General features: G+C 40.4%; 1 protein-coding gene and 1 long non-coding RNA gene across 4 annotated transcripts in view; one reads left to right on the forward strand and one right to left on the reverse strand.

Annotated features, from left to right (window-relative positions):
• On the reverse strand, positions 1–9,107 carry LOC104313844 (uncharacterized). Of its 2 annotated transcripts, XR_011322034.1 has the most exons (4): positions 9,029–9,107; positions 7,652–7,783; positions 4,974–5,097; positions 1–1,233 (listed from the first exon to the last, which is right to left on the reverse strand). It is a non-coding gene; the product is annotated as an uncharacterized lncRNA (long non-coding RNA). The 2 variants fall into 2 exon arrangements; XR_718106.2 differs by lacking the exon at positions 9,029–9,107 and having other exon boundaries at positions 7,652–8,207.
• The window catches only part of NINJ1 (ninjurin 1), a 20,779-nt gene continuing 3,432 nt past the window's right edge, over positions 8,292–25,638 (forward strand). The window contains exons 1-3 of one of the 2 annotated variants that reach the window (XM_069769891.1): positions 8,292–8,554; positions 18,004–18,238; positions 22,817–22,978. In XM_069769891.1, the coding sequence (XP_069625992.1) occupies positions 8,480–8,554; positions 18,004–18,238; positions 22,817–22,971 (465 nt within the window). In that variant the 5' untranslated portion in view covers positions 8,292–8,479 and the 3' untranslated portion in view covers positions 22,972–22,978. The remainder of the gene's footprint in view (positions 8,555–18,003; positions 18,239–22,816; positions 22,979–25,638) is intronic. The other variant, XM_069769890.1, reaches the window with a different exon arrangement.

The following is a 25,638-nucleotide window of genomic DNA, read 5'->3' on the forward strand; positions in this document are numbered from 1 at the left end:
ACAAAGACCTGGCATTTTAAACAGATGTATTCTTCATTCATGCTTACAGATAACCTCCTGCTACTCTCTTCTAGAGCACTGCACCACCTCTGCTGACAACATCTGGAAAATACATTAGGCTTGCTTTTTCTTTAAACTTATTGTTCTGGAAAGTATTATTGATAATGTGTCATCTCTGACCTATCACTGAGTATACATTTGATGATAAAAGTTAAAATTAACCTTTCAAAAATAAACATTATTTCCTAGAGTTTGCACATAGAGGTTTTTAAATCATTGTCCATCTATTTTATGTAATAAAACCTATAAAAATAATTTATTGATAATAAGATTCTGTTGGCTAGAATAAAACAATGACAACACAGTTTGGAAATTTAGATGTAACTGATTCCTGATCTAACATTCATTACCTAGATGTAGATTTGGCATCTCTAAAGTCAATTACGTGTATACCCTCTAAAAACACACCACCACCTCTTAAACCTGTATGTTATTTGTACACTTTGCAGCATGCAGCTAATTTACACAGCTTCCGACGCCTGCAAACGTGCTGTTCTTAGCTAGGTACTTTACCAGCTAAGATAAATCATTAATGCATAGCACAGTACTTCACAAACAGTTTTAATAAAGACAGTGTTCAAGCTCACCAGAACTTTTAGACCAGCCTGACGATGCCAAACTTGCAACTTTATATCCCATCTTATTTCAGCTATACAATTTTTCACAACTTTTGCATAAAAATCATGTGTTCTCTGATTGTAGAAGAGTGTAAATACACACACACACACACACACACACAGTATTTAATAAAAGGTGCAGTGATTTTACTGGAACTTTAAGAAGGAGAAATTAATATATAGAAATAGACTAAGTTAAGCTATTTCAGCCTGAAAATGTAAAAGTTATGAAAGCCCTAAGACTGAGGATAAAAATAGGAGCTTTATTTCCTCCTATTGAGTCTCTTCTATCCATAGTCTTGACATGTATTTCCTACCTGAAGTAAAAGGTTGAACCTAGTTTCTCAGGTAGCACTGTGTGGTAACACTTCTTGAAGAGTGGATACTGTCCCCTTACAGGAAAGACAGATGCAGCAACATAAGCACACACTGAAGCAGTCTTTCCAGGATGGAGTTAATAGAAAGCTTAAGCCAACAGTGCCAGATCTCCTCAGGAAGTGCACTCCGGAATTAGAGAACAGCAGAACCACCTGACAACCTGGCTGGCTGTCATCATCTAAAAAAAAAAACGATCAACAGACTCTCCAGGGAGGAATGCCAGTAATTTTTATAAAGCACAGTTTTTTGCTCCATGGGCCAGGCTAGGGGGCTGCACAGTTATGTGTGTACACATGGTTTGTAATTAGACAGCATGCTGACGTGTGATGTCAACCCTAGGCAGATTTCTCTGGTTTCCAGATGATGTGTGGCCGTGCCGCTGCTTTGGACTCTACATTCGTATGAGACACAGCCACTTCTGGATGCTTTGTCAGTGCAGCACAGCACCCCAGCCACCTCCCTTCCATGGCAGGCCAAGGCCACCAGGGCCCTCTTCTCCCGAAAGCCAATCCTGTCAGGCACGGTCTAGCTAACCTCTGTACTACAGTCACGCTAGCTGCTTAAATAAACAATACAAAGCACTTTATACTATGTGAACATCTGTTTGCACAATGCAGAATAGAGTAGTTAAGAGGTTTATTTGAGTGCACAGCTGATTTGATGTGTACTGTGAGTACAATGCACTGTACAGAAATGTGTTAGTGCGTGAAGGACAGCAAGCCCAGGGGAAAAAAGCACTACAGCACGGAAGATTCATTTACGTAACGGGTAGCACTTCCTCTTTACTGAGAAAATTAACTGCCTTATACTTCTAAATGTAGAGTATTGTTAAGTTGTATATCCTGGGTCAGATCATTTTCACAAACTCCAGACATTCCTATTTTAATGCTAAACCATTTGCATAGATGTTTCTGCATATTTCTAGGTAAGAGCTTACTCATTTCCTTCTGGCACGAGTCTAATGCTGCTTGAAACCTTCTCTTTCTCTGAAAGTCTGTTTGACATATATGTGCCAAGCAAGCCAGCACATCTTAAGCAAAAGAATATTTTTAATCACTACTTTCACAGATTTTAAATCCAAAATGGACAATTGTGATCGCTGAATCGGATCTTCTGAATAACAAGAGATTTCTGTATGTGCTTCATGCATTAAGCTCACAACCAGTTCTACGTGAATAGACAAAATGTCTTTCCAGAACCTACTGACTAGAAGTGAAAGGCACCATCGCTTGCCTTGATCATTGGCTTTTCATGAAAGCTCATAGGAAATCAAAACCTTCAGGTCACTTCCGGAACTTTGATATTGTCATAACCATCCCCGTATCTTGATTCCTGGGGCCTGCCAGGCAGACCTACAATTTAAGTTATTCCAGAGCAACTCCAGCCACTTGCAATGCAAGTAGGCTATTATATAGTGGGTTCAATAAACCTGCTTACCCCTGTGTTATGCAACGGTAATCGTTCATGAAATGATTTCTGAAGTAGCAGAGAAACAGTTACTTGCCTACAATACAGAAAGCTGCTCTGTCATACCAATACTATACACACACAAGTGTAAACCCCTCTTCCCCAGACACTTGTTACAGCCCCTAAAAATATTCTAATGGCCTGCTTCTCTGATTGTGTGGCCATAGTAGATGTATTGCTACAACTAATTCTCAAATCAAAACTTTGACAAGTTTCAGCTTATCTAAGTATCTTTCAGTGAGTGTGTCCAACCAAATCCTCCATCCACAACCATCTCTACTATTAGAGGCGGCTGTAGCCATAACCCAAACCAGTTTTAAGTCTGTTTTTTCTTCTTTATCTCCAATGCATAGCCTTGTCCAGATAGTCAGTTTAAACTTCTTTGCAGTGAGTACGTGCTTGATAGCCATGATCACACCAGACCTCCCATTCTTACTTGCCCTATGTGGCTCCAGCCTAAGTAGCAGTTTGTGGGAAGCCATTAATTTTGTAACATAAATATTGCAGAATACCTTATGGCTCTGTGGAATTAATAGTATAATTTAAATATAGATCTACTGAAGAGCCAGTGTATGCAACGGGTCAGATCTAAATTATGTATCATGACCCCTGTACACAAAAGGAACTACAGGAGATTAGCTTGCAGTGTCAGTTACATCACTGGATATATCCAACTGCAGAGAAGTAATTCCATACAGGCACCATTCACAATAGAAAAAAGCACCATTTTCATACACATTATGAAGTTACTGTAAACAGGTTGCCTTGCTGGGAACTAGTAGACAGAAGCACATGAAGCAAAGACTGATTTTAGAGAGATGAATGGAAGATGCAGGGAATATTGCAGTGCTGCTGCTAGGCTAGATGTTTGTCAGGCCCTTCAAATCTCCTTCACTTTTTCTCCACACAATTTTTCTTTGAAAAGGGAAAGTGGGACAGGTCTCTTGCCCTTAGGTGAAGAATATCTCTCTGCTGCATCCCATCCTGCCATTCACAGAGAGCATCATGGAAATTCCTTTTTGTCTGTCTTCTCCCAACTCCCGAGTAGTTTACATAAACACAAAGAGCAAGCATCAGGCAGGAAATTATGACAGGAGACCACAAGGAAACAACTAAATGCATAATTCAGGTGAAAATATAAAGAAAAAAAAGTCAGTTTCTTTCCTAGAGTTCACAGCTATCAGGAGTCATGAACTAAGGAGATACCAGATACTAACAGCTAGCTATTTTTTTTTAAATGATATTTTCATTAAAATCAGTCAGGCATTTGGAGCAAGAACTGCCTAAATTAACTATTTGCCATTAAAATTATTTCTAAAACACCATGATTTTCTGCAGGGTATAACACAAGGCTTGGAGGAATAACAGGAAACCAAAAAAGGAAGAAACAGTAAAAAACAATGCACTTTTGCTCCAAGTAGTTTCAATGATACAACACACGTTCACCTCTTCCCAAAACAAATAAAAAATCAAACTACACACATCTTACAGTAGATAGAAAGGTGTGGCGGTGGCGGTGGGTTGTTCAGTATAGCTGCCAGGGCAAGGAACTAAAATTTCAGGTATGTAAATCTAGATGCCAGCAAAAAAAAAAGTAAGATGTGCTGAGGGAGGTAGGAGGAGATTACAAAAGGTGATGCAGTGGTAACTGATACAAAGTACCAGTTTTGGAATTGCAGCCTCTATATCCATGTTAAATAGCTCAAGCAGCCCCCTTTCTTCATCGCCAGTACCCTCCTCCTTAGATCCTTCCCTCATTCTACATTTCTGAATGACTCATCTGTTTTTCCCATAGAGAGATTATACCAAATGCCATTTTGTTTACTTAAACTTGTGCTCTAGTTAGGAAGTACCAGTTTGCATAATGACTTGTTTTTATAGTGACCACAGATGCCAGGTAGTACCATGTACTTGTTATTTTGGGCTTCTTCAGATTGTTTCTTTGGCCACATAAATAGTATTCACTCGGAGAAAATGAATTCCTAGATTTTAGGAAAAAAAAAACCCCAAACCAAAAAAATCCCTCCCCCAAACCAAACCACTCTTGAAATTTTAGTGAAAATGCAAAACATTGTCCTTTCTAGTTAGGTTTCATTAGTGTTCTAGGGTCATTCTGTGCCTGTCCCATAGTCATCACAGCAATTTTGAGGAAAAAAACAACAAAACATTTAATAAAAATTACTGGCTTGAAAATCTAATACAGACTGCAAATTCATTTCATGGCTAAGATGCAAAGAGGCAGTGCAATGGGTCTTTTTTGTCTTGAGTATTTCCATCCAGGTTTCAGTGGCTATTCTGACAGTGGTCCAAAGGACCCTCTCTGCACCCTCCAGTATCTGCTCTGCGTAACACTCACCAAAAATGCTGACTCAGACTCATGTGATAACACTTGCAGAGTTCTCATTCCATAATGACTGTGCGCAAATTCACACATAAACAAGAATGACCTACCACACAGTATTGTCTTGTTGCTTCATTACATGGCTGCAGAGTGATCACACCACCAGCCTATTACATCTCTTGAGCCTGCACCAGCTTGAGTCTGCACCTTTTTTTCTACAGGGAGCACAAGGTCCTTTTCATAAGCAGCAATATATATATATATATATGTTTGGTGAGGGTTTTTTTCAGATTCATCCAGCAGAACTAACTCAAAGTTTGGATAACAGGAAAATTTATTGTTAAAAAATTGATACTGGGTTGACAAGCACCACAATACAAAGATGCAACAGAGAATTGACTGTTTCAGACCATATGTGAATACTGGCTCACAGGCCATTTCACAAGCTCAAACTAAGCTATTTCTCAGTTCCACTGAAATTACAGCCATTTCCCATAAGATTAACAACAGGTCCTATTCTCACAGATCTCTTTGGCATGTGACTGTGCAGTACAAATGTGAGTTAGCACAGAGAAGGAATAACTCAGCACTATCACTCCTAAGTGTCACCTGTAGAGAGCAGATCTCTAACTTTTAGGATTAAGGGCAGAATATTTTCACTAGAGCAAATAAAACCTTTAAAACTGCCAAACAAGTTTATCAAAATGCATTTGCAAAGAGCTACAGAAGATGAAAAAGGGGCAACTAAAAATATAGCAGTACCTCTGAAAATGTCACTGACAGTTGCAGCCAGAGAGGATTCTGACCAGCTTTTCTCTGGGTCCAAACAGCATGGCAATTACGGTCCAAGCATATTTAATGACTGTTAACTGGTAATGTGTCTGATAAAGGCTACCCTAGTTGAGTCCATTACTGACGTTCAGCTACTAAAATCCAAAAACTAAGGAAAGCATTGTGCTTTTTCAAGCCTTAGACTTGTTAAGAACTGACAACATAGTGTGGTTTATAGCTTTGCTTCAAAGTGCCCCAGTGTCACCTTATTCTGCTTACTCTTTGACAAAATTGTGCCCACCCTGTCAGGTCGTAACGCCACCTGAGCAATTAACAGGATATTCCCATCCACTGGAAACATGGCAGGTGAGTTCAGCATAGCACTGGTTCAAAATAGTGCAACAAACTTTTTTTCAGCTCACATCCATTCTTCTCCTTTTACTGTATACTCTCCTCAGCCTAAGAACAAAAGATACAAATATATCTTTGCTCTCATAATACATCGTTTCTTCCATTTTCTATGGACCATAACAACAAAACTGAATTTCTCTCTCTAAATAAGTGCTTTATAGCCCACTGTACTAAAGAGAGGCAGAGAAGGCCACTAGGAATCAAGATAGATGAGGATTTCCTATAAAGTCTAATTAAATAAATGTTTGCTGTGCAGTTTGTGAAAACAGTAACTTGCAAGTCTACAGTGTGTCGAGGGTTTTTTATGAGACAAAAGTTAACGATCAATTCAACCCAGTCCTGAGTACAGTGAAATGTAATCTTCAGTGACCTTTAGTATTAAAAATGGAAGCCTAACTTGTGCTTAATTTGTGCTTAGCCACATCTTGTTGTCCATATGCTTCTGCGTGGACTTTAAAATGGATTCAGTCACCAACTAAGTCTGCTTTAGCGAAAAATCACTGTGAACTCAAAACCAAAAGTCAGATACAAGACGTCAGTGCAGTTTAATGCTGAGGTGAATATGACTTTCCATCAAACCCCACTGGAGAAACTCGAAAGGATTAAATAGTCAGAGACTCATAAAATTCTAAGGTGGTTGCCATAATTCCACTCTCATATCTGCTCAGTAGCTATTGTATGTTAGAGAGGCGTGCCCATCTGTTGCATGGAAAAAGCTGCAGCGATATGGTATATGGTAGAGTTTTTTATTCGATGTGTCACAATCCTGAACCCTCAACCTGCATTTTTGGGCTGACTCACTTTGTAGGGTATGCTGCAGTCCGAGACCTCATATATAACCTTCTGACTAGTCTGGCTGGGGGACCTGCTGAAGTGAACTGCAGATCCCCCCCTGCAGACAGGGCTTGGTCTTGGTGCATGTCTGTGAGACTCAGGCTAACGGCTAATTCCCAAGCGCAATGGCTATAAAGGGAGAACAGCCAAGTGTCTAGACCTCCTTTCAGCAGTGGCCTCTTGCAACCTGTTCATGATTGTAGGTCCAACAGCTTTGTGTTTATTGCACTAAACAACACAACTGGGGCTTTGCTCCACAGGAGGTGCTTAAGTAAAAATCCTATCTTGGTGATAAAGGAATCGGTAGTAATGCTTCTACATTGTCTCTCTTTAGGCAAGGTCTAGCAAAAGGCCTTTATAACTTTTTTAAAAAATTCAATTTATATTTATTTACATTTACATTCTGTCCGTTTATTTATATTCTATATGTTCACTTACATTCTGTAAATAGAATATCCTTTAATTCTGTTTAGAGAGTGAGAAAAGTGATTCCTAACATAGAAGACTTTGAAGGAGTTAACCTGAGGAATACATGTTTGGACACCACACATATGAACAGGTTCGCTGAACAACTACTGAAGAACATTTTCAGCGCAGATGAGCAGTCCTTTCCTAGCCTTAAAAGAGATTACATGTGGTCATATAAGACACTTTTTTTTTTATTTTTCACTCTGAACACTGTTAAATTTAAGTAGCAGAAGGTTTGCTTGCAAAAACAACATTTAAAAATCGAATTCAAATTATTTTGCTTTCTTTCATACTTTAGGCTTACTTTATCGCTCTTGTTGCCAGTTGTGCTGTTCCTGCGCATCTGAGTGTTCCTCTGATGTTCCATCACCATCAAACCTGTATGTTAATTGTTTTTATGTGTGTCCTTTGCCGTGGTACAGGTGGGAAAATAAGTCTAGGGAGAAAAAAAAAAAAAAAACAGGACAGAAAACCTGAAAACCTAAAACCACCGCCGACAGCACTCTTAAAATAAACCCCCAGCCCTCAACTTTAATTTTGTTCAGAGAGAGTTTTCTAAAATGAAACATTTGCCTACAGTCCCAACCACCTGTACTCCTCCCCAGAACAGCACAAACTATGATTCTTGGCCAACGCTGGAAATTTGGTCTTAACACCAAGCTGTTCGGTCTCACACCCAGGCTGACGGTGCGGGGCAGCCGCTCGGGACCCCAGCTCCCCCTCAGCCCCAAGCCCAGCAGGAGCGGGAGAAACCTCCCGCCGAACCAAATCCGTGGCGGGGAAGAGGCCTCTGCCGCAACGGCTGGCCCCGGGCCCCGGCTGCCCGCCGGCCGGCTCTCCGCCCCGCACGGAAACCTCCACCGGCGGGGAACCTCCCCGGGGCGGGCTGGAACGACAGCCCCCGGGGCGGCCTGTGTGAGGAGAGGGAGGGACGGGAGCGGAGCGGGGCGGGGGGTGGCCCGCCGCGCCAGCCCCAGCAACCGCCGTCTCCCTGTTAACTTTCTCCTCAGCGCCCAGCGGCCCTTCCCGCCCCTCACCCGCGGAGCCGGGGCCGGCCGGCGCGAAAGGGCTCCCCGCGGGCAGCCGGGGCCGGGGCCGGGGCTGGGGCCGCACCGGCCTGCCCTGCGCCGCGATGGACTCCGGCGGCGGCGAGACCCACGAGCTCAACGGGCTGGCGGAGGGCGCGGAGCCGGCGGTCGCCGAGCGGGTAGGGGCCGGGGGCGCTTCCCGCCGGCTGCGGGCGGGCGGGCGGGCGGGAGCGGGCTCGGCTGCCGCGGCGGCCGGACATGGCGGGCGGGAGCGGGGCGGGAGGAGGCGGCGGAGCCCTCCGGGAAGTGGGCCGGGGGGCTGCCGGGTCTCCTCACAGCAGCGGCGAGCCCGCCTCCGCCCCGGCCGGCTGCGGGTGCCCCCGCGGAGCCCTCCCGCTGAGCTGGGGCGGGAGGAAATGCCGGGAAGGGGATGAGGTGCTGGCTGCTGCCGCGGCCCGGTAACCGGCACTTCTCGAGTATTTTTTGTTTATTCATTTATTTTTAACGCGCCCTCCGTTGATTCAGCACTTTTTTTGTAGGGATGCGGCTGCAAGCATCCCGCTTTGTCTCACTTCGAAGATAGGCAAGTGCCAAGGGGGGACTGAAAAGAAAATCCTCTTTAGTCCTTGGCGCGATGACCCCTTAGTTCCTACCCAGGTCAGCAGGAGGGTCCTCAGGTGTCCGCCCACCCAGGAATCTCTGCTCGGAGCCCACCGGCACTCTGAACCAGGGAGGGTGACTTGGGAGAGGACGGAGAAGTTGCTCGGGGATACCTACACGGGAGATAAGTGAGCACAAAAGTGGGAGGAATTACTTAAAGGGCTGGGCCCGTATGGTTTGGTTTTTTCCATACAGTAATCCAAATAAAAACAAGAAGAGAAATACCCAGCTTTTTACTACTCCACGTAGTCAAAACAGGACCAGAAAACTTCACTGGAAAGCTTTCCATCCCATATTCTTCTGTTTACACATAAAGGATGTTTTCCAAGCATGCCACTTAGCTGAAAAGCCAGACTGGTAAAAGAGCATCTTTTATGTTGTTTTGGAAAGGACTAGACTCTAAAAAGTAGCTTTTATTCCAACCTAAGGCTCTGCCACATAGCTACAGTTGTACTAAACCACCTTCTATGTCACTGGTAAACGTTTCTGGTTACAGACAGACTGGACTGATTGTGTAGCAGATCTGTCCTTCCTCCCTCCCTTCCTGACAAGCCCTTGTAGTCATGAATATCATACCAAGAAGAAAAAATCTGGGTTTAATAAATCCTGGAAAATACCTAAAGAGAATCAAGGCTGGGATATGCAGGTCAAACTGGTGGCCTGAAGGGGCTTCCTTTAAGCCACTGACTTCTCAGCAATTTTCTTTTTTTATTAACATAGAGTTGTGATTGCATCACAAGTACTAGTTGGGGGATTTCTTTTTTTTTTAACTTGGTCTGCTCCAAGAATTGTTCTGCAACTTTCCTGTTTTACTTCATCTTCAGCTGCAAGCAATCATTTTGTTACATCTTTCCCATAGAAACTGCAAGTTCTATGTGAGTGCCATATAAAGAATAAGCAGTGAAACGTATTATTATATTGTATTACATGTACACAGTAGCACTTCAGAGAACTTTACAGACACTTTTTTTCATTTTCTCACAAAAAAAACCCAAAAAAGGAGTATATGCAAGGTAAAACAGATGGGAACAGATTTCTTAAAAACTAATCTGTGAATAGGAGATACCTTAAAAAATCTGACCAAGTTCACAATTTACACAAACAAAAGAACGCCCCAGCTCAGCAGCCAACTAAACCTGGAGAGACCACAAATCCGCAGGTGCCTAAATCTTTGGTATTGGAGTCAAAAGTGTGGAAGTGTCTACTTTTAGGGATGCTCGCGGGCATCGCAGTTTGGACCACCCTGTTTTGCTTACTGCCCATCCCAGTGTCTGCCCTCTCCTCAAAATAGATTCTCCTGCACATCTTCAGCAATAGACTGCTACCTTCTCTTGCAGAAGAGCTGACATGAAATGCAGATATAGTTGTCTTACCTTCAAAGCATTCAAAGCACATGAATTTTAAAAAGACTAGTTAAGCCCAGTGTAATTCTGAATGCGTGGTCACATATTGGCTTAATGTGGCTTATTTTAACTCATCATTAATTTGGATAAATTTTTTCAGCAGCTGTCAAGATTTTAGAAGCAAGAAATTCCTTGCTTCTAGTACTGGGTTGGTTGGCACACCTCACTCACTAATGTGAGTAGTTACACTTGACAGAAGTGTCTGGCCACTTGTGCAAAGGATCTGTTTATACACATGCAGGTAGTAACTGTTTTTTTCATCTTCCTCTATTTGCTTTCCTTGTTCATGGTCCATATTGAAACAGTCTACATTCACCATGTTGTAAAACCAAGTTTAATGTTTCCAAGATAACAGGAAATGCTAGTTGAAAGAGTTAAAGAACTATGAAAAAGGTGAATAAGAATTGGATAGTAGAAAAGAACAGCTCTTGAATAGTTGGCTTCTGTTATAGTCATGTTATTACTAAAAATTTATTCAAAATTGTATATTAATTCATAAGTAATTTTGGGACATGGCAGTTTCTTGGTATCACACTGCAAGTAATAAATTTCAAATTTGTAGGAACTTGAAAGAATTTTACTGCATATAGAATAAAATGGTATGTTCTAAAGCATTAATTATATCAAATTGCATTTGGAGTATTTGATATACTCCAAATATTGAAACTATTGGTAATAAGTTTTTGTTTCCTTGTTTTTTAAGTAGCTAGAATAAATAAATAGTGCTTTAACAACACAAAATAGGCAGCCCACAGTCCAGTTGTGAGAAACAGTATTATAAGAACAAATCACTGCAATGAGCAGTAGTAATGCAAGACAGAAAAAAAATTCATACAGGAGAAAGCTTCTATTTAAATAGCTGTACAAACAAGTTTAAGTTGTTACTTCATTTCCCAAAGTTAGTCATCAGGTGTGCTGATTATTTTTAACTCATTTAATGAGTAAAAATATTCTAACTTGGTCCTGGAACCAGTATGGCTTTAGGAAAACAGTGCTCTGCCCTGAGCTAACATGACTGTACTTTTTCCTTTTTTCATACTAACTTTTTAGCTCTCAGGTATCAGCGTGGTTGCCACTTTTTTTTTCTTAATGTAGTCATACTGGCATTTTCTGTCTATCTATATTTTAAGTGGCTCTTCTTAAGTATAGGCTTTTAAAGATGCTAGAAAATTGACGCTGTCTATGAAATATGAACACAGGCCGAGTATTTAATTTTTATTTTTTTTAATTGCCTGCAACCATACTGTCTCAAGATGTGATTGCAGAGTTACACTAGGTTGGTACTTGGATGGACAGATTCCCCTGCCACCCACCAAAATGAAATTCCTGCGGGAAATGTAACTGATGATTCAGTCCAGATGTAGGGTTTTTTCTCTCTGAATCAGTGCTAAGCTGAATAAGTGATCTAATGTTTTACTGGGGGAAAAGAAATAATATCTTCTGAGGAGGTGTAGAACGGATCTAATCATCCATTACATAACTGATATAGCTTAAAGTATTTTTGCTGGAAGAGTATTTCTTTTCTTGTAGAATATTTTGCCTATTTTATTAGATCAGCAAGATCTCTGAGGCAGAGGGGAAGTCTGATTTCAGAGTGGTCATGTATAGCCCATTTTGAGTATGTAGGTGATGGAGATGTGGGCAGAAATCCCACATCTATGAGGATTATTAAATAATTGTATAAAGTTACTAGTTCAGTTCTGTAACTGTAGGGTTGATCTTAGAAAAAAATAAAAGTAAAGTTCTGAAGTTGTGTTCTCTTTTAGTCCTGTGTTATTCCTTTTATGTCTGATCCTTCTCTTTTTTGATATAACTGGAATTTTTCCTGAACATGAAATTACCACTAAAAGATCTGGGAAAGTTTGCCGTGAAGTGTTTTTCTTAAAGGTGAACACTTAAAAAACTTAGAAAATTACTTTTTAAACAGAAGGGCTTTTTAGCATCTTTTTAGATGATTGAATTAGAAAGACTATTGCAAAACACAGTAAAGAACAGTCTGCTGTAAGATCAGTATGACTCAGCCTTTTATTTACACAGCCTCATTATTATGTACCATGTTTCTATTATTTTAAAGTTAGGACTGTCCCTAAACATAAGAATTTAAGGAAGCTTGCTTCATGACGTTACAAACCCAGAGGTCATATTGGTCAACAGTCTTGTCCAATCTCATTTTGAATCAAGGCTCTTTGGCTATTAAAATGTCTAAAATCTGCCATACAACTCCAGTAATCACTAACCTAAAATAGAAAGTAAACTGTATGCAGAGTTAGAGCAAGCCAAAGATTATGAAGACTGTGTTTCAGAGTAAATGTACTTGAAGGCGAAGATCCTTCTGACAGATTAAGGAAGGTGTTATTAATCAGAAGCACAACTTGTTTAGGATATATAAATAATAATCAGCATTATTTTCCCAATTAACCCATACAAAACTGTGGTCTCCTCTATTTAGTAATGGCATTCTACTGCATAATGATTTAAAGTTAGAATACCATGAAAGTGTTTAGTGCCAGTACTGTATGAATAATAAAAGATTTGTGTGTTTTCAGAAGCCAGATATGACACTCTGGGCCTGACAAGCAAAATGCATTGAGCTCTGGGTCCTGCAGTCCCAGCTGATATTAAGCAGCTGCAATTACAAATTGCAAATCAAAATTAAAGCAACTCAGGCTGTACTTCTGGCTTATACTTTGCAGTTTCTGGTTCTAAGTGCTCATTTGGGAAATTGGAATTTCACCTTGCTAACTGCAAAATACTGGTTTTCTAGTGGGATTTAAAAAGAAAACAGTAACCAGTCTTGTGCTACTGCAAGTGTCTGTTAACTTCATTACAAGAACAGTAAATTCAGTCTTCATAACAGATCTGACTCTTAACTTGGAAATGTCAAGGTCCTATTGGTTCAGGCAATGCTTGTCTTTTACGTTTTTTGTGGGGCTTTTGTTTTGGCTTTTTTTTAGATTTTCTTAAAACAGTCTCTTTAGGGGAACATATATATGGTGGAAGACATTTAAGAACCTGAGTAAAGTACCTAGGAACATACCAAAAGAGAAGGAATGAATCCTAAAAACTTGCACTCAAAATCCAAATTATTTCTTTCCTCCTGCATTCATAGGGCAGAGTGACAGAAACTAACATAACTAAGTTCTAAATCCAAATGCAAAATAGACATCATTTTCACACGGGTTTTTTTCTCTGTGGATTAGATGACTGGCATGTCAAAAACCCCACCTGTCTTCTCAGGACCGACTAACTGGTACTGTTCTGGGAAACTCAGTGAGGTCAAGATGAACAAGAGAAAAAAAATTTACTCTTGGGCCTTCCTTTTTTTTGGTCAGAATTCCAGCACGTTCATTTGACTACTTCAGCAGTCACTAGTGTTTGATAAACACTCTGTTGAACTAACAGCTGCGTAAATTTTGTCACAAGTAGTCATTTAATGCTGTCATAGAAGCAGAAATCCTTACTATAACAAGTTACTGTATTTAGCCAAGATACTTTATTATTTGTTTTCAAATGTTTCCGTTTTCAGTGCTGTTTCCTTCCTGTTGAATCACCAAGTGGGTCTTAGACATGATTCATGAAACTCAGCATCTAAGGACATTCACCTCAGTGCAACTTTTATTTATTTTTTAATAAATGTAATTAATAAATCCTTTCTGTATTTCAAAGGGACTCAGTTCTTCTGGGTGTACTGTTAAAATGGTGAGTGAAGCAAAGCAGCAGCAAAGTCTGTACCAACACAGTTGTCAATAAGACTATGTATCCCATACCATTCAATCCTAGTGTGAAGGCTTGGTTTTATAGAAGCAAAAAGTGCCAGCTTCTGATGTAGCATCTTAGCTTTATCCTTGCAAACTGCAGTGCTCTGGGCAAGCAAACAGACCCTGCTGCCATGTGGAGACGTGGAGCGGTGCTGTCTGTGGGGACAGCATCGTGTGACTGTGAAAAGAGGCTCTTCCACAGGGGATTCTTCCAGTCACGGACGGAGCAAGAGGGGGAGGCTTTTCACTCCTCTCCTTTTTATAACTGCGTGTAGACTAGCGCGGCAGGTTGTTCTGCTCAGAGGTTGATGCTTTGCAGGTGATGGGAGACCTGAAGGCAGGCTGTTACTGACAGGGAAAGGAAGATACAGCAAGCAGTTCCAGCTATACCTGGCCCTTATGCACACACATGTGAACACACATGCTGTTTTTCCTCAGACTCATTTGGTGACCTCGACTGAAGGGATCAGCTTGTCTGTACTAGGTAATTTGAATATTGAAAGTCTGTAATGAGGTGTTTTGATTACATTGAGACTGAAGCAGGTCACGTGGAATACGTACTGTTCTTTTGCCAAGTGACACCTGCAGGAAAAGCCTTAGTTTACATGCATCCTAGAAAATCTCCAGAAGTTTCACTTTCCCTCTCTGCAGCTCTGCAGGTGATAGCAGCACAGTAAGTGTAGATTGGTGCTGTGGACTGGGTGTGTTGCTACATGCTTGGAATCTCCCTGAAACCATAAAGCCACATAACAAAGTTCCCATATAATTTATGTTGTACATGACTGTCATTATCCTGAGGTTAAGGCAACATCTCTTCTTTCATTGCCTGTCTATATATTGCTGTGTAACACGTAGTCTGGTCTTAAAAACTGCTGCCTTAGTACTGACTGCATTTGTTTCAATACTTTTGGCAGTTGCCTTCAACTTCCTTCCAGAAGGCAAGGCTAATTTGCTTTTTGCTTTGTTTTGTTTTATGGTCTTCCAGCATGAGTCAGGAGGCTCCATTTCTCAATCAGGAGATGGGAAATGATTGTTTCTGGGGCTTTCACGATTACAGATCCTTTTTCCTGGCAGAAGGCAAGATCACAGGCTGAGAAAAAGCTCTGTACAGTAGAACCGACGTTTCAGTTCTCCATATGCCTAGTTCAGATTCTGAATTGGTCTGCTTTCAGGAGTGGTAGCTGAAAGCCTCTTAACAGAGTAGAATGCCATTTTTTAGAATCCAAACGTAGTAAATAGCTGAGCTGTCATTCCAGGAATAAGAAGTTTTGCCTTGGTTTGCCTTAGCAGCACCCTACTTTTAAAAGTCTTCTCCATTTATTGGAGTTCAGAAATTACTCAAAACCTTTGCTTCCACCATAGTTCAAGTGCCACAGCCTGCTATTTCCACCTGCAACTTGACCATACAGAAAATTAGCAAACACCGAGGTCCTAAAAGTGCAGCAGTACATTTCCCCAGGAAAAAGAAAAGATCATATTCTGTTGTTTATGTAGAAACTGTCTTACATCATGTAGTCACAGATGTAACTGAAAGGAAGATGTAGCCCAGACTATTTACTCTTTTGTATAGTTAAAAAAAAAAAAAAAAGCCATGTCAAACATGATCACACTTCTACACCGAGTGAAAACAAAGAAACCGGTTGTCATGTTTTCACTGCAGTCACCTTACATCAGGATGAAGAACAGTCACAGCTACCTGTGTAGTTTTTGCATTATACACTGCAGCCTCGTAGACCCAATAGATATTTCAAAGTCAGTATTTTTGGCAGAAAGGAGTTAATTAGCTACTAAACATAGGAAAAAACTTCCTCTATTATGAACTTATGACAAAATAGATCATATTACTTCTACAGTCTACTGAGAAAAGTTTCTTTTAAATTCATGCCCAGAAATTGAATTCTGCTATTACATGCGTAGTTCCCCCTCCCCTCTTACACTGCTAGCATTAGGTAGCCAAGAGCTAAATGTGTGTGTTGGGCTTTTTACTGTACAATAAACAGTGAAAAATGTTAGCCTGGATTTTTCTACTGAATACTGCCAGTGTATATTCCATGCTGCTTTCCATAAGGAAATGAACATCCACACCTGGTTTAGTGCTTCTGGTGGATGGTATACTAGAATTACAGTTATTTTTTCTGAAGCATCCAAATGCTGTAGTGGTTTAATGGGGCAGGGGGGTGGGAAGAGGACACTCTCCTTGACGAGAGAAAAGGTGACAAATGTGGGACAGATTCCCCAGCCAAATTGCATTTTTAGATTGTGGGATATAGACAAAACCAAATGAGTGTCGAGTTCTTCCTGACTGAAGTCAGTATCCATCTCGGAGCCATTTTCTTCCCAGGACCTTGGTCTCAGTAAAGAAGCTGTCTGCATGAAGCTATGATTATGTGGCTTCCTCCCCTTTGCAGAAAAAAAGTCTGCCACTGCTCCATGACTTTTTTCTCTCAGTAAAATATTTAGACTGTGGTAGATTATTACAACGTGTCTGGTGAAAATAGGTCAAGTTCGGTAGTTGAATGCCCTGGAAAAACTGGCGGTGTGTTTGCTGTATGCATCAATACCTGCCCTATTTAAAAGGACACTTCTAAGTCTGGACAGTGGCAACCCTGGCTTTGGAGTTGGAAATTTGGTAGTTACTAGTGCTGCTGAAGAGAGTAATTAGAGGGTGTTTTCTACATTTGAACTAACCTTCAAAGAGAGACTGTCCTCACAGTATTTTCTGGCAAGTGGGAACACATTTGTGCAGTAAAAAGGTCTCTAAGAAGCAGATTTAAAGAAGTCAGCTAGAATAAGCTTACTCATAATGTATTTGTGTATTATTTTTGAAAACAAAGTCTAGAAGTAAGAGCAGTGAGAGTGAAGTTCCTAACCTGTTCAGAGACTGCAGAAAAGAGGGTGACCTACTCTTCCTTCATCTCAGAGTGAGACATCTAAGCCTAACCAAGTTACCCAAAGCTGCATCTAATCAGCAGAGAAATAGGCAGCCCTGGGAGACGAGCTGTCAAATTCCAAGTTGGGTCACATGAATCGTCATCAGGAAAAACTCATTTTATTCATCCTGCAGGGTTAACTAGCTCTAGTTTTGCCCTGCAGTTGGTTTATATTGCCCTGTTTGTTTGCAGGGGAGTTAAAAAAAAATAAAACAACTGCTGATGCAAAAATTGAAAGAAAAGTTTCCTTGTAATTGGGCAGTGCTTGGCAACCACAGATCTTATGATATTTAAACAGAAAAACAAGTTTACTGTGTATGGATGGACCTGGACAGTGGCATGACGGAGTAAGAAGCAGCAGGGAAAGAGGTCAAGCAAAGCTCATACAGTGGCCAACTTCCACATAAATCCTCAAAATAAGACTCATGAGTAATTAAGGAGCTATGTAGATGTATGTTGACAGAGAGTGAATTTAATAAATATTTGTATTTTTAAGTATGCCTTTCGGAGTATGTTAGTTGCAACAATTTGTTGTTTGCTTGATTGTTTTGCAGTGGTTTTTCCCTCCCAACTTTTCTCAGTGCAAACTTTTCAGCTTTTTCACTCTTTCCTTTTCTCAGAGTAGAAACATACTGACTGTTTAGACTGATCCTACAAGCTGGAAAAAGTGTATCTGCCAAAGTCCAGTACAGACACTATTTACTGCTCTCTTATCAGATTGAGGACAGTGGTAAAAGTGAAAAAGATGCACTGATAGTCTCAGTACCACTACTACTCTATCAGTATGATTACAGAAATCAATGGGCAAAGTCATCTGTTGCTCACTGCACCAATTAAAATAGATGTGAATAACCTTTTTCCCCTCTCCCAATTTTAGCGCAGAACGTCACAGTGGTTTCAAAGAAATGGACCTATGAATATCAATCACTACGCAAATAAGAAGAGCGCTGCGGAGAGTATGTTGGACATTGCCCTGCTGATGGCCAATGCCTCCCAACTGAAAGCCGTGATGGAGCAAGGACCTTCTTTTTCCTTCTACATCCCACTTATCATTCTTATCAGCCTGTCGCTGACATTGCAAGTCATGGTGGGAGTGCTCCTGATATTCCTTGGTATGTGGCAACAGCAAGAACCATTGACATATATATATATATATACACACACACCTATAAGATGGTATATAGACTCCCCTTTTATTTTTAAAAGGTTGTTATATTTGAAAGGCTTTACCTCAGAATTGATTAAGATTTTCTCTTAAGACCATAGAAATATTGCAACAAAAGGAGTAAGGGCAGCTTTATGTGGAATCTTCAGTTTTGATCAACTTCCTCATACTCATTTGCCCAGATCATGAATATTTTTCGTTTCAGAAGGCCTGAGGAGGAAGGAAAATTATGAAATACTGTAAAAGAAACATTAATAGGCCAGCTAGGATCACGCAGCCTGCCCAGTTTCATAATACTGTTTTTGGCAAGACCTGTTACTTAATCTTATGTCTGAAATGTGTTTGTTCTGTGTCAGTCATATCATAAGTAATATTATAAGAATATATTGTGAATGTAGAACTCTCAAACAGTAGTGGAAGTTGAAATGTCCATCTTCATGTTGGTGTGCGTATTGTCTTCAGTTTGTTTGTGTTTCTGCAATCAAATCAAAGATTTGATAGCAAAGGCTTGACAATAATGAAAAAAACCCCTTAGTTTTAGATTTATGAAATTATTCAAAGCATCCTAAATCTCTAGGTGGGGAGTAGTAGAAAGGTACTTCTTATTGTTAATTTTCAAACCTGTGTTAAACTGAAATTAAAGCTAAAAAGAAAAATAGGCTAGTTGGAGCAAGATTTCAACGTAAGAACATACCTCATCTATTATCCACATACTATGACTTAAGTAAAAAAATTTTAAGTTATGTAGAATGTGAAAACACAGTCCAGGTAGCATCCTGGGACTACAAATAGATTGTCTTGTATTCTGCTTATCACTAGGGAAACCTTTTCTACTTTCTACCAAAGAAATGTGATGTGATACATTTGACGTATGCTAGAAATCATTTCAAGAGAATGAGTTCAGACAGGAGTGGTGTTAGTGCATGCTTTGGACACATTTAATGAGACAGCTGTAGAATTAGTTCCCTGCTCCCTGCCTCCCCCACTTCCCCGCTTTCTGTCTTAATTGTTCAATTACAGACCTTCATATTCCTAGAAGTTCAATGCAGCATCTTTGTTGTTCTCAAAAGTAGAGGTTCTACTATTCAGTATTAATAGGCACAATGCTATGAGGCACAAGAACCAGTACTTATCACTAAAAATTAGGTATTTTAAGTTAGTATTGCTAGATTAGTAGCACACATATGTCCTACACCCTCTGCCTTATACTGTAAGGCAGAATATTGATCTAAGTAGCTATAGAGCTAGGCTCATTTCTAAAACAGTATCATCACTAAGTGAGCATGGATTACCCAAAAAAGCCCAACTAAAAGTCCACAGAGTGTGGAGAGACAGCACTCTTCTGGAAATCTGGGTTTTCTGTTTTGACCTTAAACAAGTCTTCAGTACTTTTGTTTGCTATCTTAACCTGCTGTGATATTTTCCCCCATGCTTTTGCAAGGCAAAATGCAAAAAAGAATCCAGTGGCACTTTGCAAAGTTGCTGAAAACCTGTGACATTCATTAGCAGCACCCAAAACCCTAGACCATAACTTTGGAGAGTGGATCAAAGATATGTGTGGAAATCAGAGGGAATGTTTAGGTTTCAGCATCAGTTGAACACTGTTATTGACTGAGATAAACGATGCCTTCACTGGTATGAAACAGCTAAGGATCACTTCTTTTGTTAGTGATATATGATAATTTATTCTCATAACTTTTTTCAAATCTTTCCCTTTAAATTAATGGGTACCATATGACAGATCTTACACAGAGTTCACACATGGCATTTACTAAGTTATTGGTGCCACCTTTGGCAACTTTGTTAGTCTTTCAGTGTTCCATTTTTTAGCACAACTGAAAAAACTGTTCAAGGAGGAAGTTCCAAGGAAACCAGGATATATAAGGCTTGTAATATTGATATGCGGCTGACACAGCTTTTTTCTTTCTTATGAAAGAGACAGAATACAGCTGTCTCTGCATTTGGTGTAGAGTTCGTACAAGAGCAAAATCCAGGTCCTAGCTCAGAGGAGATTCCAAAGTTGAGCCGAGGTAGCATTCACAGACCACTTACTTAGCAAACAGTGAGATTAATCAGGGGTTCAGCATGCACTCTGCAGTCAGCAGTGGCTGTAGGTTTAGCCTACTAAGGAAGACAAAGCCCTCAGCCTATAGCGGTATGCTGTTGGAGCAATGCTGTCGTGCTGAGCTCAGAAGTACTGAAGTTAGGAAACAGGACATGAAGGCTCAAAGATAGAGGCACCATAGCAAGAACTTGCTTTTCACAATGTGTGTTTGGTAGTTTTGGCCTGCAGGAACAGTTTGCCTTTCTGTCCAGCCACAAAATTCTGCCTTTTAGAAGCTCTCACAAGTCCAAACAAAAGTCTGTGCAACCATCCAGTTTCTTTCCGTGAGACAGAGGTTTATCCCAGGAGATACCCATTCTCACAGTTCTCTACTAGGGATTAAAAGATTTTCCTCCTTCAAAAGAGCCTTTCACAAAAACATTTTGAAAAATGTTCAGCAAACTTGTCCTTGAAAGTGATTTGGTAATCTTAACTTTTTGGAAGAAAAGCAAAGAATGTCTTGAAATAGTTTAAGTGGCATGAAATCATAGTAATCTAATCCCACTATAATAAAATACTTAAAGAATAACTGTTCTTAAGAATATTTTCACAAACACCCTCATCTTAAGTACTATAATCACAAAGATAGGATTACTGCAATTCTACTTCAAAATTTAGAGCACCGCCTAAACTGACAAGCAGTAGTTGTCTTCTCTGACCCTTATTTGGACAAGGGGACAGCTCTGAAAGTGTCAGTTCTCCTTTGAGCATGATTTCTTTTAACTCACAAAACATGTGAGCCCATTATTGCCTTTTCTTTTTTAAATCAACCACCTGAAATGCTTTTCTTCCATACTTCAGGATTAATTACTCCATTTCATTTATTCCGCTTCATTCACATGACGGTACTAGAGTCCTTCCAGGTACTGCTGGGATGCAAGCATCCACATAGCTCCAGATGCTTTACAGACATGTATAAACTCATTTTCAGGGTTAAGTACTGCTGAGCTTAAATTATTTCATGCCTACACAGGTGTGCAGTAGCTTAAGCTTTTCAGAGAGTTCCCCCACGCTGTTCTTCAGTGCTTTGACTGGCTTGTGACGTTTGACTATACTGCTTTAGCAAACAGGACTTGAACAGGCGCCCAGAATTCTTTGAAACCAAAACAGCATTAGACTTCCTAATTAGGGACACCAAGTGAACCTGGCTTTTAATACTTCAGCATCATGAGTGTTTGCCACCACTTCTACTTAACTGCTTCAACAAGCAAGCAAGTCGTGGTTCTGTGGTTCAGTTCTGCAGTGTTGACAGGGTCATTATGTTAAAAGTGTATAACAAAGTTTACCTCATGCAGTACAGTCGTAAGCTACACACCTATGTATGTGCCTATCAGAAGGAGCTCAAAGTTTTATTTACGTTGCTGCAAAACCTTGTCAGGTATGAACTTTCTTTCATATGTCCTGTACATGCACACGCAAGCTCCAATGGTCTACACGTTTAAGAATTAGGAGTCTTAACAGACAAAACCCATTCTCAGAACACACTCCAGAATTCATCGGCGCTCATTCCACCAGCATCAAACAAATTCAGCAGAGGGTCTGAGCAGCAGACCCCTCACTGCAAAAGAACAGACAGAGGAAAATCTTGGGTTTCCACATGATGCCAGGCAAGTGCCCCCGGACTCTTACTGTCCTGTACAAGCACAGGCTTTACCCTATCATCAAGTCTATTATCAGTCCAATGTAACTCATTTATATGTTTTCACAAGGCCTGGAATCAAAGCTTTAACTAAATGAATACTATCATCTCCCTTGTGTGTTCCTCCCTCACTCCCTATAGCAGTTCAACCAAAGAATTGGAAGAAACAAAAGAAAATGTTTACACAGCTGATGCTCTCTGTAAAAAGAACTTGCAGCTACACTGCTTTGAAATCTTCCTCTGTTTAACAGATATAATGCCCTTGCTTTCTAAAAGCAGAATCGGTGCAAAAGCAGGGAGTACAGCTGGGGAAGGGCACCAGTACAAAAACCAATCCAGCACTGGTAAAGAGATTGGGCTGCCTGCGAAGAACCTGCAGCATTTTAACTGTAGGAAATTTAACTTCATTCCACCCTGTCAGGGCTTCAAGCTTCATGTCAGAAGACTGAAATAATTTTTAAATGCTTAAAATCTGCAACAAAACTAGATTTCAAAAGATCAAGAACTCAGAAGATTTCTAGTAATGTTTGTGTATCCATTACTTCCCATGTGCATCCACAGAGATTAGATGCTAATAACTGGAAGTTAATAGGCTCCTTGTGGTTAAAGATCTTCTCCTTAGCACTTTTGCTGACACTGCAGAATCTTATTTCCCTTTTGAGTATGACTGATGCAAATAGCTCAGTGTAAGAGAAATTCTTGAACCACATGAGTAGTGAAGACTTTTATTCTGGATTTTGAAATATACATATAATTAAATTTTTTTTCCTTTCTCTTTGAAGTAAAATATGACCTTAACAACCCTGCAAAACATGGAAAGCTGGATTTCCTCAACAACCTTGCAACTGGACTAGTATTCATTATAGTAGTTGTGAATATTTTTATCACTGCCTTTGGAGTGCAGAAGCCGCTTGCTGAGTCAGCATCAAGACAGTAAGTACAAGGTGAGTGTGGTCTCTGCACCCTAAGGTAGTAGGGCATAGCATACAAGAATGCAGTGCACACTAGGGCATAGCTTTAAAAATAGCCACGACCTTATCTATACAGTTCTAGCCTTCACAAACAAAGGACTTTACTTCAGTCTACTGCAAAAGCCGAAGCAACTAGGAACTGCTAAGTTATTACAGTGTATTTGTAAATGTAGGAGTTCAAAAGTTGATGACGGCATCTAACTTTGTCAGGGGCCCCTTGCACGTGTCATGCGCGGGAAGTGTAAAGGTTGTCCTTCTGGCTTGGCCGCTCCTTTTCCTCATTGCTGACTAAACCAAGAAGAGAAATAATATTGTTTTGCTTCCTCCAAATGCCGCTTCTTTTTTTAAGAAAGGTTTCAAGTATACTACATCCAGTTTGTTATGAACGCTGAAGACTTAATCTTTATCCAAGTAACTAGGGCTATTAAGTCCAACATATAATACTACACATCATTGGAGCCCTTCAGATCCTATGCAGATAGTGTGGCTTTTCTGTCCTCCCAAGCTGCAGGGCTTTTGCTTTCTGGGAGACTCAGCCCGCAAAGATGTGCAGTATCACTTTACATGATACATGCGGTCATTTAGAACAATATTGTTTGCTCTACCTGCATTTTAATGTTTGTTATTTACTTACACAGAAGGATAAATATAGGAATTGTGGGAATCAGAATGGGTATCCTCCTAGCATCATAGCTATGCTGAACAATTTGGGGGAAGATAAACCTAAATTGTAGGCTTGTAGCCCAAGAAGCACTATATAGTCCAAAACCTGCCTTTAAAATAGCACTGCTAAGTCCATGTGTGCCAACATTGCTCTGCTCTTTATCTTCCAATTCTCAAATCACGTTCAGAAGACCTGCTGAAGAAGGAATCACTTGACTTTCCTGGCAAGCCATGGTACACTGGCTACAAGGCAGACAGCCCATACATATAACATTATCAGTTTGAGTTAACTTCTAGATGAAACCCTTTCTCCATGAACAAGAAGATACAAGGCCTTTAAACCCCTAATCTGAAGATGCATGGTGCAGCAGAAATCTGTAACAAGAATGGAAAACAGACTAAAATTTACCAGGACTCTAAACAGCATGGAGGGAAATCAGTGCAACAAATTACTAGGAAGATGAAGAATGAAATTATTTTGGGGTGTGGGCAGAATCGTCTGCTTTAACCAAAACCTGTGAAATTCTGGCAGTGAAACAAGATAGTTTTATTGTATTTTCTGGCCACAGTCTCTACAAATAATCTAATAAATATGTAATTTTAGCAGGAAAGAGCACATAGATTATCTGAGATATTATCAGAATTATAGGTAGAATGTCCATCTCAGTAATACATACTAAAAAAATACTGAAACCCTAACCACAAAATTGCGCTGGCAAAGCCAAGAGAACTGAATGAAGGATTATTGGAATTTTAGCTGTCTTCACAGGAACAAACATGCACAACAGCCAGGAACAGAGGCAGAGACAAGAATCTGAAATGCGCATCAAGAAATTAAAATAATGGACAAGGTGGCATACCAGAATCCCGACCATGCCTCTTTTTGATACAGTGAAAGAAAAACTCAAGAGGGAAGAGAGAAGAAGCAGGTTTTGCTTATCACACCGATATATGCTGAGTAGAGAGGAAGATGAGTTGACAATCCAATCCCAAGCCAGTTAGTGCCTTCATATAATGGTATATTGAGAAGTCAGCTACTATCCAGAAGGTAGGTATGACACACCTTGCCTTACCAGGATACTGCAGTGATGGGTGAGCTCACCCACATTTCATCCGCTATTTCTCTACTAGTACCACGTTCTCTAATTAGGTGCCTTACTGATTCTCCCCAGTACCAGTGCCAGCTCTGCTCCCTTTTTGATCTCTCACTGGCTTTTAGGAGATGCTGCTTCTGCAGCATTTCCCAAAGACAACTGCTGTATTTTTCTACAGCAGAACTCAATACTGAAGTGCTTTGAAGAACCCTGCAGCTGTTACAGAATTTGCAGAAGATCTGTTTTTTGTGTTACAATCCAGTTTAGCTTTGGACAGCACTAACATGCCAGGCTGGCTTCTGAACATTACTGTGCATTAGCTCTTTAAACATGTGAAGTGCATCCCCCTGCAAATTTCTCCCACCTGTCCATGGACTTTGTCTACTTTCCCCTTCCTTCCCACATGTATGTGGCTAAGTCTTACAGAAACATCAGTGGTTTTGTGCAATGTCTTACTGCTTAGCTGACACCATCTGGCAAGAAGGGGCTCTTCACAGCATTTGTGTTGGAGTTTCTCCTCTACTATTCCTTCTGTCCTCCATAAACTGTCAACCCAAAGGGCTTTGTGGCTTAATTATGACTGGGATTGTGGAATCCCTAGTGAGAAAGCTAGGTCTTAAATGAGAAACCATTTCACATATAACTTTTCTGAAATCATCATGAAGGCATGAAACACTGTTCTGCCTTGTGGATGGTACTAACTCATACAGTTATCTATCATATATCACATACAGCTATGCACAGGCACAGTATTTGCTCACATACATAAACATGATCGGTATCTACTGCTGAAATTGTTTTAGTAAACTTGCAGTGCCTCAATAAAGGAGAAACAGTAGCTGGTTTATGTAACCTCAGGTAGAGGCAAGACCAAAG

The sequence above is a fragment of the Haliaeetus albicilla genome, chromosome 24 (genome assembly GCF_947461875.1).
Source record: "Haliaeetus albicilla chromosome 24, bHalAlb1.1, whole genome shotgun sequence".
NCBI lineage: Eukaryota > Metazoa > Chordata > Aves > Accipitriformes > Accipitridae > Haliaeetus > Haliaeetus albicilla.